The 15,305-nt window shown below is 43.4% G+C and overlaps 1 protein-coding gene across 3 annotated transcripts in view; it reads right to left on the reverse strand.

The window, feature by feature from the left end:
• The window catches only part of phldb2b (pleckstrin homology-like domain, family B, member 2b), a 93,542-nt gene that overhangs the window by 70,152 nt on the left and 8,085 nt on the right, over nt 1-15,305 (reverse strand). For all 3 annotated transcript variants that reach the window (XM_088401639.1, XM_088401638.1, XM_088401637.1), the window contains exons 2-5: nt 8,356-8,412; nt 7,037-7,160; nt 5,323-5,421; nt 3,815-3,898 (exon numbers count right to left, since the gene is read on the reverse strand). In XM_088401639.1, coding sequence (XP_088257765.1) covers nt 3,815-3,898; nt 5,323-5,421; nt 7,037-7,160; nt 8,356-8,412 — 364 coding nt within the window. The remainder of the gene's footprint in view (nt 1-3,814; nt 3,899-5,322; nt 5,422-7,036; nt 7,161-8,355; nt 8,413-15,305) is intronic.

Raw genomic sequence — 15,305 nt, forward strand, 5'->3', positions numbered from 1 at the left:
CTTTTAGTTGGTATGTTCGAAGATTGCGCTAAAACATTTCATGCCCCTCCCCCGGCAGTGCTGCTTTTGTCTGCTTTTTTTTCTTTTTTTCCCTTTTTTAATATATAGCACTATACTTTAAACGTTTCGCTGCCAACATTAAGATTCATATTCAAGTATTTTAGATTTATCCTATTTAGATGTAAATCCCACCAAGCCAATGACGACAAAAGTATGAAAGGCAAAAAAAAAAAAAAAATCTACCATTAATAAGTTCATATACTGTATTGTTTTCAAAGCAAATACAGCGTTTTGGACAGTAATGTGGCAATAAACATTTCTGTGGTTGTTAGATTTGTATACTGTATCTAGTTTCTCTTTACATGGTTTCATTGTTGTTGTGACTGATTGCCAAAAGTGTGCACATTACTATTGAATAATAAGTGACATCACCTGTCGTTTCAGTAAAAGTAAGTGATGCTAATCCAGGTCAATGTTCAGCATCCAAAATAAGAGAAATATCACTTCCTCAACATCGTCAAACTCTTCAACGGGTATGTGTGTATGTTCGTGCAATTGACTCAGAACTATATTTTATCTCTCTGCCGAATTAAATTAAATGTTTTCTACATGACTTCTTTTTCACAATGCCTCCCATGTAGACATTTGAAAGGCAATGTATATATTTGAATGGGCCAAGCACAGCAAGAAAATAGATAGGCAACTCAAACTGACAAAGGCTTACGTTTTTCTTTCATGTTATGATGTGGAATGCTGAGTTTTTTCAACTCCTCATTGTGGTATTTTCCCCACTTTGCAACAAAAACAACCATCATGACCCTAGGGGCTTGGCTGTATTTGTGTTGTTTTGTATCCATGTGCAGGCGTTTTTAGGTAATTGCACTTATTTTCAGTTGCCGTCAATGCCTCCATGTGTCACTACAATGCTGGTCTGCTATTGGTCGGCGTCTCCTCACGAAGATGCTGGTCTGCTATTGGTCGGCCTCACTCGTTTCAAAATGATGGAATGGTAAAGCTTTCTTTTATCAAGAGTGGTTATAAATCCGTAATTATGATGCATTTTACTGCTTAATTCAAACTTGAATGGGTTAGCCATGGGCCTCAAGATTGCTAGTGATGTTAAAGAGAGAAGTAAGAAGATGATTTATTTTAAAACAAAGCTGGAGATAATCAAGGAATACGAAGCTAGCCTAACCTAGGCTACCCTTACAAGGGAATATGGGCATAACAAGTGCCACTCAAAGGTAAACGAATTCATCCATCCATTCATTTTCTTCCAGTTATTAGGGGTCGGGTCGCGGGGACAACAGCCTCAGCAGGGAAGAGCAGACTTCCCTCTCCCCGGCCACTTCATTCAGCTCCGCCGGGAGGATCCCAAGGTGTTCCCAGGCCAGCCGAGAGACATAGTCCCTCCAGCATGTCCTGGGTCATCCCCGGGGCCTCCTCCATGTGGGACATGCCTGGAACACCTCACCAGGGAGGCGTCTGGGAGGTATTCTAACCAGATGCCTGAAGACGTGTTGGTGGAATTGAGGAGGTCTTCGAAGTATTCTGCCCACCAGTTCACAACGTCCCGAGTTGAGGTCAGCAGCGCCCCATCCCCACTATATACAGTGTTGATGGTGTGCTGCTTTCCCCTCCTGAGACACCGGAGGTTGGACCAGAATTTCCTCCGAAGTCGCACACCGCTTGGCCAGTCGATACCTGTCTCTGGAGTCCCACAGGCCAAAAATGCCTGATAGGACTCCTACTTCAGCTTGACGGCATCCCTTACCCCTGGTGTCCACCAGCAGGTTCGGGGATTGCCGCCACGACAGGCACGGACCACCTTCGGCCGCAACTCCGATCAGCCGCCTCGACAATAGAGACGTGGAACATGGTCCAGTCGGACTCAATGTCGCCTCCCCTGGGACGTGGGAGAAATTCTGCTGGAGGTGGGTGGTGAAACTTCTTCTGAAAGGGGACTCTGACCCCAGACGTTCACAGCAGACTCTCACAATACGTTTGGGCCAGCCAGGTCTGACTGGTATCCTCCCCCACCATCGGAGCCAACACACCACCAGGTGGTGATCAGTTGACAGCTCAGTTCAGCTCAGTTGATCAGTTGACAGCTCCGCCCCTCTCTTCACCCGAGTGTCCAAAAAAGAGGGAGACCCCCGGTGACCCACATCCAGGCGAGGGAAACGTAAATCAATTTTTTTTATTCATCATTAAGGGTCGTTGGATCGTGTTTAGTCTGGTCCCTCACCTAGGACCTGTTTGCCATGGGTGACCCTGCCAGGGGCATAAAGCCCCAGACAACTTAGCTCCTAGGATCACTGGGACGCGCAAAACCCTCCTCCACGATAAGGTGACGGCCCACAGAGAGCGGTAAATAAATCCTTTCTATAATTTTTATGACGTTTTCTGATTGTATACATGTATATTATATATACATAGCACTTAATATACTATTTTGGGACCAATTTTTAATATGTATGTACAATTTTGATGTTTTTACATGGGGTTCTAAACACATTAGCTATTTTACATAGGTTTGGGTTGCCCGTCATACGGTGAATTCGCCTTACGAGCCCAACCGCGGAATGGATTAATCTCATAAAATGGAGGCCCACAGTAATCGACTCAAGTAAGCATAAGTGGAAAAAAAAGTGTCAAAGTTAGTCACAGATCTCTCTGACTTGTACAGTAGCATATTGGAAGTTCTGCATTTGCTGGAATATGTGAGTCATTGGAGTAGTTCAATCTAAACCATTTTGAATTAAGTTAAACCACAGAGCATGAGAACAGGCTTACACACACACACACACACACACACACACACACACACACACGCACATGCACACACAAACACACACGTGACCACAAGATGGTTATTCCACAACTTTTTGAATTATCTTCCAGTAGGGGGCAGCATAGTTGGACCTCAAAAGACAAACGAGGGTTTACCAATGACTGAACATCTGTTTTGTGGTTCATGGTTTGAATATGATCTCAACTCTGACGGCGAGTGTATGTTTTCCCTGTGCTTGTGTGTAGTGATAGGACTTTTGGCTCAGCTTTAAAATTCTTGTTTGTCTGTTTTGTTTTATTTATGTTGCCATTAATTAAAGAAACAGCTTTTTTTTTAGTTGTTAAAAAAATAGTTCGTTATATGAGGAGAGTGTACAGATGGTTGAGCGAGACAGTGATTCACAAATGCTCCTTGTCACACTGTGTTGCAGCGCTGCTATAAAAAAAGAAATAATCCACCTGAGTGCCTGTAGTGAATCGGAGTGACAGTGGTGCGGAGCTGCAAACTGCCTCATGCACAAGTGGGGCGTCACATATGCAATTGCATTTCTGTAGAACATTTTTGTGTTACATTGCTTACTGTAAAAACTGGTCAAAAACACCTTCAAATTAAGAGTAAAAATTATTTTGCGCCATTCTTCTCACTTATTCCATTTCATTTCTACTACTTTCCACTTATGCTACTTTACTGCTTTCTTCAATTGGCTAACACATTTCCAGGCCAAAATTCCAAGGCGTCAATGTGTCAAAATTAGTCTCATGTTTAAAATATAGAAACCTGCCCAAAATGCTCGATTTAACTGAGGCAAATGAAAGCTTAATCATGAGTAGACGAATTTGGTCAACAGAATAGGCCATGTAGGAAAGTAACCAATTGTTTTTTGTGAAATTTGTTTTGCAGTTGTATGCAAAGATTCAAAGTGCCTATTGCATGTTTTTCTTTAAATCAACAAAGATGGTGATCAATTGAATCTTGTCATTACACATTAATTAATTAATTAATTTAAAAAACTAAGCTTACCCTGTGTGAGTGGTGTGGGCACCATGACCTGTACTCCATCTAGACTGCAGAGGTGACCACATGGATCTAGGGTAATCACACCACCTGTGGAAAGAAGGTGATTAGTCAAGATACCACTAATACACTATACACTATCATTCATTAATTCATCCATTTTCTACCGCTGTATTCCGCAGGCAGGTCACCTATGGCAGCAGTTTAAGCAGGGCATCTCAGACTTCCCTCTTTCCGGCCACTTCATCCAGCTCCTCTGGGGAAACATGAGGATGCCCCTGTTTTCCCAGGCCAGCCGAGAGACAGTCTCTTTAGCATGTCCTGGGTTGTCCCTGGGGCCTCCTTTTGGTGGGACATACCCGGAACACCTCATCAGAGAGGAATCCAGGAGGCATCCTAACCAGATGCCCGAACCACCTCAACTGGTCACTCTCAACCCTGAGGAGTAGCGGCTTGACATTGAGTCCACCCTGGATGACCGAGCTTCTCACCCTGTCTCAAAGGGAGGGCTCGGACATCCTATAGCGTAAACTCATTTCGGCAGCTTATACCTGGGATCTCGTTCTTTAGGTCACGACCCATAGCTTGTGGCCATAGGTGAGGGCAGGAATGTAGATTGACTGATGAGTCGAGAGCGTTATATTTCCGCTCAGCTCTTTCTTTACCACAACAGATTGGTACAGCGTTCACAACACAGGGGGCATCCCCTGTGCACCGATCCGCCTGTCGGTCTTGTGCTCCATCCTACCCTCACTCTTACTTTCAAGATACTTGAAGCCGACTTGAAGCTAAGTCCAACCCTCACCAGAAACAAATTCGACTTCCTGCTGGAAATGCAGACCAAACTCTGACATCAGTCATACAGGGGCCGAACAGCCCATATCAGGACCTCCAGTACCCCGTACTCTAAAAGTCCCCCCACAGAACCCCCGGAGGGATACAGTCAAACACCTTCTCAAAGTCCGCAAAGCACATGTTGACTGGTCAGGTGAACTCCCATGAGCCCTCCAGGATTCTGCTGAGGATGTAGAGCTGGTCCACTGTTCCAGGGCCGGGACAAAAACCAGACTGTTCCTCCTGAATCCGAGGTTCCGAGGGGGACCACCACCCCGGTCGGCCAATTCTAGGACACTGTCCACGATGTCCATGCAATGTTGTAGAGGAGTGTCAACCAGGGCAGCCTTACAACATCCAGAGCCTTTCGGAACTCTAGACGGATCTCATCCACTCCTAGGGCCTTGACACCAGGGAGTTTGTTGACCACCTAGGTGACATCAGCCCAAGAGATAGAAGAGCCCGCCTCGTAGTCTACAGACTCTAATTTGAGGGAGTAAAAAAATAAAAAATAAAAAAACTTTTTTTTTCATAGACAGCATAAATCAGATTTCGCTGACTAGTGCTAGTCTACTGCCATCAAGTAATCTAGTTCTTTAATTTTACCTGTTCATTTTTTTTTAAATACATATCATTAGACATAGAAGACAGAAACTCAAGGAAAGTAAACTGGTAATGACCTTCATTGAAAATGAGGCAGTGTTCAGCTTCGATTGCAGGACCCTGGATGGTAATATCTTGAGGAATTGGTGCATCTTCTCGACCTATACGCGTCACACCTTGAACATCAAAAATTAGTTAACTATAAATTCTAAATTAAATATTAATATTTTTATATTCTGCATATAACTGGATACTAACTGGCATACATAGGAAATACAAAATATTCTTTTTTATGATGGGAGTTTTAAAAACAATTTTAAATTATTTTCAAGAGAAACTTTGATAAAGAGGTTATTTAATGGGATTGTTCACACGACCTCTTGCTCCCAATGTAAAATTGTCACTCTCATTTGAATAGCAATCTCATGAAAGTAAAATGGTATTGAATAAGTTGAAATTTGAGTTAGAAAAAGAAAGGGTGTGTACAGAATTTTACAGTGCACATAAACACAAATACACACTATCGAGCAGTCCTGTTTCCCTACAACCATGCGATAGCTGGGGTTGATGTAAGGAAGCTAGCTGTGTAGTGTAATTGCACATCTTTGACATCAGGGTGCAGTGACGATCTAATTGTCAAAGTGTGTTTTAGTTCTAAACTTTTTCAATCGCTGTGAACAACAAATAAAATCTAAATCTAATTAATGATAGATGTGATTTAGGAAAAAACAGCACTATTTTTTTAGACCCTTTTCTTCAGGTATTGGTGTTGTTTCAGATCAATTTATGTTTATTGTTATGTATTCATCCATTCATTTTTCTATAGCCACTAATCCACACAAGGGTTAGAGGCTTTCTGGTGCATAACCAAACTGACTTTGGGCAGTAGGCGGGGGACACTCTAAATTGGGTGCCAGCCAATTGAATGGACACACATGGGCGAACAACCACTCACGCACCCAATCACACCTAAGGAGCGTTTGGTGTGTCCAGTACACCTGTCACGAATGTTTTTGGAGTGTGGGAGGAAGCCGGAGTGCTCGGAGAGAACCCATGCGGGGGGAACATGCTCGGTGATAACATGCAACCTCTTTACAGGAAGTCTGGAGCCAGCTGGAATTGAATTTGTGTCCCTTATCTGTGATGTGGACGTGTTAACCACTCTTCCACAGAGCCACCCTGTTATTTAGTTAATATTATTTTTTTTTAGGTTCAAACTGTTCAGTTGGTTCAAAAAATGCTTCTAGTTTGAATAAGGTTTGACATTTTTCTTTTCAAAAGCACTTTGCAGGAGGAATTTTTTTTTTCAGAATCGGGATGAGCTGTAACCTGTATAAACACCTGTAAAAAGTAAAATAAAACAATTCTGAAAGTTGATTTAAATGGCTTTTTCCTTTGTTAATGTTAAAAACAATACTATTTTAGGTAGATTTATATAGTTTTCATAGATAATAATCTCATTTATAGTCACCGCAGTGAGTGGAGGGGGTATGTTTTCTCTTTTTTTGGGGTGTGGGGGAGCTTTCCAAAAAACTACATGAGAAGCACTGCTGTAGAGGGAGGTAGAAAACTAAGATCAAAAGCTCTGTATTTGGGAATTATCCACTGTGGTATTGCATGCTCAAATGCTATGATTCAGTAGCGCCATCAGTTTTTCCAAAAGAACTTTTGACCGAAGACCAAGTGCATTTTTTCTCTGCTTTACCACACATATTGAATCTGTGAAGCTCAATTAAAAGAAATGTTGAAGCCAAGAATTTGGAGTAAGTTATACTGCATAACATCCCTTACCTTCTTTGAGTGGCAGCAAGGTAATAGACACACTTAGTCTTCCACTGCCTAGGCTAACCAGATGAGGGGTGGCCGTTTGAAACTGGAGACCCTTCCCCGTGTCAGTCAGTTCCAGAGGTGCAGACTGCAAAAAATTACTATTGCAAAATCAAATTGTATTATCTAGCAAATAAACAATGTTGACACTGTGATGACAATTAGACATACACATCAGGTTTGGGCATTTGGATGTAATGGATATTTAGAGACAAATGGTTGAGTGAAGATTTATTCACATAAAGTAAGAACATTTTAACACTGTGTAATGCTCTGCCACAATCTAAAGATTTTTTCTACACTGTTGTATATGCCTTGACATGAACAGCAGTCAGAGGACAATTGAAAACTAGTCATTTTTAAGAAACTGTTCCCCCCCAAAACTGAGACCAATCATAATGACTTCATTTTCACTTCCTCACACTGTCACAGTCCACCAGTCCAGTTACCTATTTTTTGACCTCACCACACCTGCTTGCCTCCCCTGCCAATCAGCCAAATCACCACAGCTGCGGCTTGTCACCTGCTCAGTACTTAACCCCGTATCACTCTCTAGCACTCGCCAGATTGTCCTGTCCTGTTATGCCAAGCCTTCCAGCACTCTTCTTTGCCAGTCGACATGTGTACCGACCCGGACTGTCTTTGACCTCTCGCCTGCCTGCTGCCCTTGTTTGTCCACACATGCATCGACCTAGCCTGTTTCTGACCTCTCGCCTGTCTGTTGTCCTTGTTTGTCCACACGTGCATCGACCTAGCCTGACTTTAACCTCCCACATGCCTTCCGTCCACGTCTGCCTGCTCGTACCTCGACTAGACTTGCTTGTGCCTCAACTAGGCTTGATTCTGAACCACCACCAAAGTTGCCATACTGTCGTCTGGCAAGCAATAAACAAACCTTATCAGCACTTACCTGTCTGTGCGTGCTCTTGGGTCCTCTCTTAACCCGTGATATACATATTTAGAATCAGAAGGATCATAAGGAATCAGATGGATAAGCAATATCGCTGGTACTGTATATGGCAATATCACTGGTACTGTATATGAGCAAAAATGCTAAATCCTAAACAATTTCTACACCTAAACTTGAGAAAATTGAACATATTTAGAAATAACACAATGACAAAGTAAAAACTACACAAATAAAGAACTAACACTAAGGTCTAATAACAGTAAAAGAACATGGACATGAAGCAAAGACAAATAGAAACTAAGTGGATGTTTAGGCACAAAGCAAGGGGATTTGAAACTTACATGCATATGCACACAAATGATGCATAAATTACCTTGAGCTCAATTGGAGGAATCTGATCTGATTCTGGTTGTGACATCATTTCAGAGTCCTGCAACAGAAATTCAGATGTTAGGTGAGGTCAAGCCACCTAATTTTCCTCATAAGAATGAAATATATGAGCACATTATAAATGTGGCATCCCTTACAAAATTAAATTGTTTATTATTTACTAAAGTTATATGGAAGGGTGCAAAATGTGCAAAAACACAGAAATAAACTATATATATATATATATATATATATATATATATATATATATATATATATATATATATATATATATATATATATATACAGTATATATATATATATATTGAGAGGATTTATATAATTTCATACATGATATTGAAGCTTTATTATTTTCTCTGGAGCTATTCTAGTGTAATATATATTACATACAAGCTCTGATTGGCTGGTTTTGTGGCACAAACGTAACGCGTGAGCAGAAGTGAGCGAGCGCAGGGGACGACTCGAGCGAGCGAGAGCTCGATGATGAGCAAACGCGATGTTGAGCGAGGGAGGGAGGAGTATCGCGAACGAGAGCGAGATGTTGAGCACGAGAATGCGATTGCGAGGGAGCGAAAAGGAATTTTGTGTGGCTGGCTTGGGTCCTGAATCCGATCGAGTTCCAAGGAAAATCGTAACAGAATTACCTGGCCAACATGGACCCAGCGGACACGGAACGAGTACGCAAGGCTCTAGCCTGCCAGGGACAAATAGTTGGTCGACACCAGTAGAATATTCAACACCAGTAGAATAAAGAAGAGCGACAGCGGGCTATTGACGCAGTTGCAAGACGCGTGGAAATGGTCGCCTCTTGTATTCCAGAAGCCAATCCAGCGGCTTCCGGCTCAGGCTCCAGCGACGAGACACAGACGACAGGCCGGGAACCAGCCATTCCGCATCCGGCACGCTACTCAGGTGAGCAAAGCATCTGTAAACAATTCCTCCATCAATGTTCCCTTGTGTTTGACCAACAACCACTAACTTACAAGGCAACCAAAGTGTGGCTGATTATTCCGTAAAGTTCTGCATCTTGGCCGCGGAGATCGGCTTTGGAGAGACAGCACTACGAGGAATCTTTTGCAGTGGACCCCATACTAAATTAAAGGATGAGCTCGGCGCTTGAAATGAAACCACCACCTTAGAACAGCTGATTGTGCTGACCATTCGGCTCGACAATTGACTACAGAACGCAGAAGAGAGAGAGATGCCGTGTTGTTGCCTTTCACGGTGACTTCCCAAACAGGGACCGTCGCAACTTCTGCATCAGTTCCAGAGGAGACAGCTGCCGGCAGCGAACCCATGCAAATTGGAGGAGGTTGTCTTACTCGAGGCAAGAGGGACCGTCGGATACGTTCACACCTTTGCCTCTATTGTGGTCAACCAGGTCATGTGATCTCCGTATGCACACGGCGACCAGACCGCAACACTCACTGTCAATCAACTCATTAGGGGTCTACATCCAAGAACTGTGAGTACAATAGAGACTGTGGGTTGGTCGGTCGGCAGAACGGACAACCCTACCATGTCGGCGACTGCAGCTGGGCGGGGTGGTGGTATACGCTAACAGTCGGCAAACAATTACTGCTTTGGTTGATTTGGAGGCAGATGACAACTTCATTGACTTTACTTTGGCTAAAGCCTAGGGATGTTTTCTGATCCCTTTGGACACACCTAAACAGGTCAATAATCTAGAGGGGCACCCGCTGGTGGAAGTGACTCATCAGACAGGTTCAGTTTTTCTCATAGTTTTGGGGAATCACCATGACCTAATTACACTCCTCGTCATGCCCATCCGTCGTGCACCAGTCCTTTTAGGCTTACCCTGGCTAGCTTTACATAACCACGAGTATCAATTGGACTAAACCGGTTATCAACAGTTTGAGTCCGTTGTGTCATGCAAATTTTCTTCGGGCCGCGGAGTTTGCCAGTTCCATGCACCGTTCCAAAATGTGAGGAAATCAATTTAGAACGGGTGCCAGCCAATTACCACGATTTACGTGAGGTTTTCAATAAAGATCAGACACTCGCTCAACCGCCACACCGTTCATATGACTGCGCCATCGACATCGTGTTGGGATCATCCTATCCGGCAGCAAGATTGTACAAAATCTCGCCGCCCAAGCAGGGTCTCTTTGCAATTACATTTCCAACTCTCTGTTCGCCGGGCATATCTGTCCCACTACCTCACCGTTCCCTGCAGGGTTCTGTGTTACCAATAATATGGACAAAACTCTCCCTCCTTGTATTGACTACCGTGGTCTCAACGACATTACGGTAAAAAACAAGTATCCTTTACCCTTGCTTGACAACACGTTCTTGGCACTGCATCCGGCCCACATATTCACCAAACTGGACCTCTGCAGCGCATACCATCCTGTTCACATTTAAGAGGGAGATGAGTGGAAAACCACGTTCAACACACCGCTAGGACACTTCGAGTATCTAGTCATACCGTTCTGACTCACTAACACATCTGCCGTGTTCCAGAACATGGTTAATGACAACTTTTCCAAAAACCTGCAGGATCATCGGCACCATGTCCGCATGGTTCTGCAACGCTTGCTGGAGAACAGGTTGTTTGTCAAGGCTGAGAAATGCGATTTACACCTGCCAACGGTCCTGTTCCTCGGTTTCATTGTGGAGAAGGGCCAGTTGCAAGCCGATCCAGCATATATCCAGGCAGTAGTCGAATGGCTATCCCCAACATCTAGAAATCAGCTTCAAAGATTCCTGGGGTTTGCCAATTTCTATAGGCGTTTCATTCGTAACTATAGTATGTTGGCTGAACCACTGAAAAAAACTCACCTCGCAAAGTACACATCACGTGGGGTACCAAGGACGCTTTTCATCACCTTAAGACGAGATTCATGAGTTCCCCAGTTCTCTTGCATCCGAATCCCAAACTTCCGTTTACTGTTGAGGTTGACGCATCCGACTCTGGAGTAGGTGCTGTTCTGTCCCAGCGGTCTACTGAGGACGGCAAGTTACATCCATGTTTGTTCTTCTCACGCCGTCTTTTGTCTGCAGAATGAAACTACGATGTGGGCAATCGAGAGCTCCTGGCAGTTGTCCTGGCACTGGAAGAATGGAGGCACTGGCTGGAAGGTTCACCACACCTTTTCACCATCTACTCAGACCACAAAAACCTTCCTTACCAAACGGTACGCCGTCTAAACCCACGTCAAGCCAGGTGGGTGTTATTCCTTATTCGATTCAACTATGTCATCACCTTCAGACCGGGCTTCAAGAATGGCAAACCTGACGCTCTGTCTCAGGTGTATGAGGACAAAATATGTGAGCATTCCACAGAGACCATCATCCTACGCGAGCAAATTGTCGGGGCCTTCTGGTGGGAGCTGGACGAACGAGTCCAGCAGGCGGTCGAATCCGGTCACGCCAAGTGCCCTGCCGGCAATTTGTTTATGACCCCGAATCTCCGGACGGTGGTGTTGGACTGGGGGCACAGTTCCAAACTGGCTTGCCATCATGTGACCAGGCGGACGATCCATCTGATCAGTCAGCGTTTCTAGTGGCCAGGCTGGCGAAGGGACATCATAGAATTTGTTGCCGCCTGTACCACTTGTGCTCGGGGCAAGGCGACGCACCCACTGCTTGCCGGACTGCTGCACCCGCTACCAATTCTGTCTCGACCGTGGTCGCACATAGCACTGGACTTCGTCACAGGCCTGCCAGTATCACGGGGCAACTCTACTATCATGACAGTGGTGGAGAGGGTCTCCAAGATGGTACACTTTGTGGTCATCAAGGGCTTGCCGTCTGCCATGGTAACTGCACAACTCATGATCTAGCATGTGATCCGCCTGCACGGCATTCCTACCGACATTGTCTTGGCTGTGGAAAGCTTTCAGGCGGGCCATGGGGTCATCCAACAGTCTGACCAGGCTACCACCGTCAGTCCAATGGACAGGTCGTGTGGTAATCAAGCACTTGAAGCCTCGTTGCGATGTGTCTTCCAGCAGAACCAGTCCGCCTGGGCCACTCACCTCTCCTGGCTGGAATATGCATACAACTCCCGACCTTCATCCGCCACCGGCAAGTCTCAGTTTCATGTCGTCTATGGATTTCAACCACCAGTTTTTGCTTCCCAGGAGAAAGAGGTTGTGGAGTCTTCTCTTTGTAGCCACTTTCAGCGGGTCATGAAGGTTTGGAAAGACGCCAAGGCCGCGCTCACACGTACGGTGGAGCGAAACAGTCAGCTGGCAAACAGTCAGCTGGCAAACAAGCAGCGGTCTACGGCTCCACAGTACCATCCGGGACAGGAAGTTTGGTCGTCAACCCGTGACTTGCATCTCGCCACCCGGTCCTCCCGGTTTTCCATGTCTCTCTGCTCAAGCCATTTGCTTCCTGTGCGTTGTGCCCTGGCCGCCTCCTCCTCGTCTGGTAGACGGCGATCCAGTTTATAGTGTTAGAGCAATCCTGGACTCCCGACGCAGAGGGAGAGGGGTTCATATCTGGTGGATTGGGAGAGGTATGGGCCGGAGGAACACTCGTGGGTCCCGCAATTGAGGTTGTTAGACCAGGGGTTGTTGGACGATTTTCATTGGGCTCACCATAGTAAGTCGGGGGGTCCACCAGGGGGCGTTCGTTGAGGGGGGTACTGTTGTGCTCTGTCTTTATTCTGAGTTAGGCCTTTAAGTTGTGCATGTATTTTTCTATTTTATGGTGTTCTTTTTGTTTAGGATAAGTTCACAGTTCCTGCGTCAGAAAGGATGCCTTCAAGCTGACGTCACAGTCACAATTGCGGTCATAAAGGATGACTGCATACTACACCATGAAGGCTATATAACCGGCCTGCGCAGGAGAAGAGAGAATCTCCAGCTCAGCCACAACAGGATGGTCCAGAAGGACAATAATCCTAAACACGCTGCCATGGTGGTGATGAAATGGACAAGGACAATGATGTGAATGTCTTAAAATGTTCAACTAGAGTTCAAGGACTTGTGAGGAAACCTGAAGATGAAAACAGTGGCTTGGAAACCACCAACCTGACCGCGGCCAATATTCCACAGGAGGAATGCAAAATTGACACAGGAATCATCCGGAGTCAGTTTAACAAAAAATAAAGGCTATAGTATTGATTGCTATTTAAGAAATTGGACAAGGATTTGATCATAGCATTTATTTTTGGTTTTCCATCAATAAAATACCCATTAAATTTTAATATATTCCATTGGTTTGATTCTTTGACTTGTTGGCCACATAAATCATGAAGACATTTGCAAAAATTAAAAGGTTGTTACAAAAATGAAAAAAAAAATTCCAAGGGTATAAATATATATATATATATTTTACTAGTATTGAAACAGCTGTCTTTTGCCTGCTCAACTGGCACATTAGAGAAAGGATTTTGAGTGAAAGTGTTCCAAGGGAAAAATACCACTTATACACACATGCTCGCAAAAAAATGCACTTGCGCACACATACATGGCCATGAACATACTGTACACCCACATGCACACCGCACACACAACCTGCAGTGGAAAAAGCTGAAAAATGTTACCTGAATACAGATCTCCTTTCAACTTTATTGTGGGTTGTGCCTTGCAATTGTGTGTTTACAAAAAAAAACAATGTGTATATATATATATATATATATATATATATATATATATATATATATATATATATATATATATATATATATATATACCCCATATATATATATATATATATACCCCATATATATATATATATATATATATATATATATATATATATATATATATATATATATATATATATATATACACACACATACCGTATTTTCCGGGCTATAAGGCGCATTGGTACATAAGCCGCAGCAGCAAAATATCAGCAAAAACATGATTTTTGTCACGGATAAGGCGCACCGGACTACGCCCCAGCTAATAATATCAGATCTTTACGCAAAAAGATGGTATATGAAATTCATAATTTTTATTTGAGTTACTTATTTTTTTGCAATTGCCAACAGTAACAATAACAAAACCAACACAGTGAATGAACTCAAAACAACAACAAAAAAATGCAAAAACTGGGCTAATTCCACACGCATGGCAAAAACACGATTCAGCACCTGTCCCTGGGATAACCACCGAACATTCGAATGGTAAAGAAGTACCTCAAATTCAGAGCCCATTTCTTTGCACAGCTCACTGAAGATGCGGTGCCTCAGAGCACTATTTCGCACATAGTTCACACATTCCACTACAATTTTTAATACTTCTGCCATATTATAATAAACTAATAATTATAATTACAATAAGTCAATTTCATCATACATTTATTTTTACTAAATATAGGGTGTATATATATTTTATATATAAAATTATTTTCCATATTCAGTTCTTTTAATGTCATTTCCATTTGGTTACGCTCCTCCTTGTAGTGCTGTAGTTTTACTTTAAGAGTTTTTAGCGTTTTTAACTTGTGTCGCTATGCTGTGTGAAATCTGCCTTTGCCAGAAGCCAGGGCATTCACATCATCATGGCGCTGGTTTCTGCGCAAGCGCAGTTGGATATGTTAGTGGCCCTAAATGCTTAATAGACAACTGTAATAATCAATCGAGGAATAAGTTCGCCATCTAGAGGACTCACGTTGAACGTGAGGTGAATCGATGCTCGCTGCACAAAGGTGGTGCTATATTGATCCACCATGTATACCATTGGAAGTAGTTAAATAAAATTAGTTACAAATAAATTAAAAAAAAGCAAAACATGTTGCTCAACCACAAGCTGATATGATATGATGTGAAAAAACTTTTATTTTTGAAACTAATGGCAACAGTGAGGCAGAGCGTACATCGAAGCCAGACCTGTGGACATTTAGCAGAAAATTCAAATCTACTACTACTAGCTTTTTTTTTTTTTAAACCCACAATGGCTGAAGAGGAACAAAATGGAAATTGGACTGATGCGACTTTCAGAATTGCCGTCC

Source organism: Hippichthys cyanospilos, chromosome 19 (genome assembly GCF_059441005.1).
Source record: "Hippichthys cyanospilos isolate Australia breed blue-spotted pipefish chromosome 19, RoL_Hcya_1.0, whole genome shotgun sequence".
NCBI lineage: Eukaryota > Metazoa > Chordata > Actinopteri > Syngnathiformes > Syngnathidae > Hippichthys > Hippichthys cyanospilos.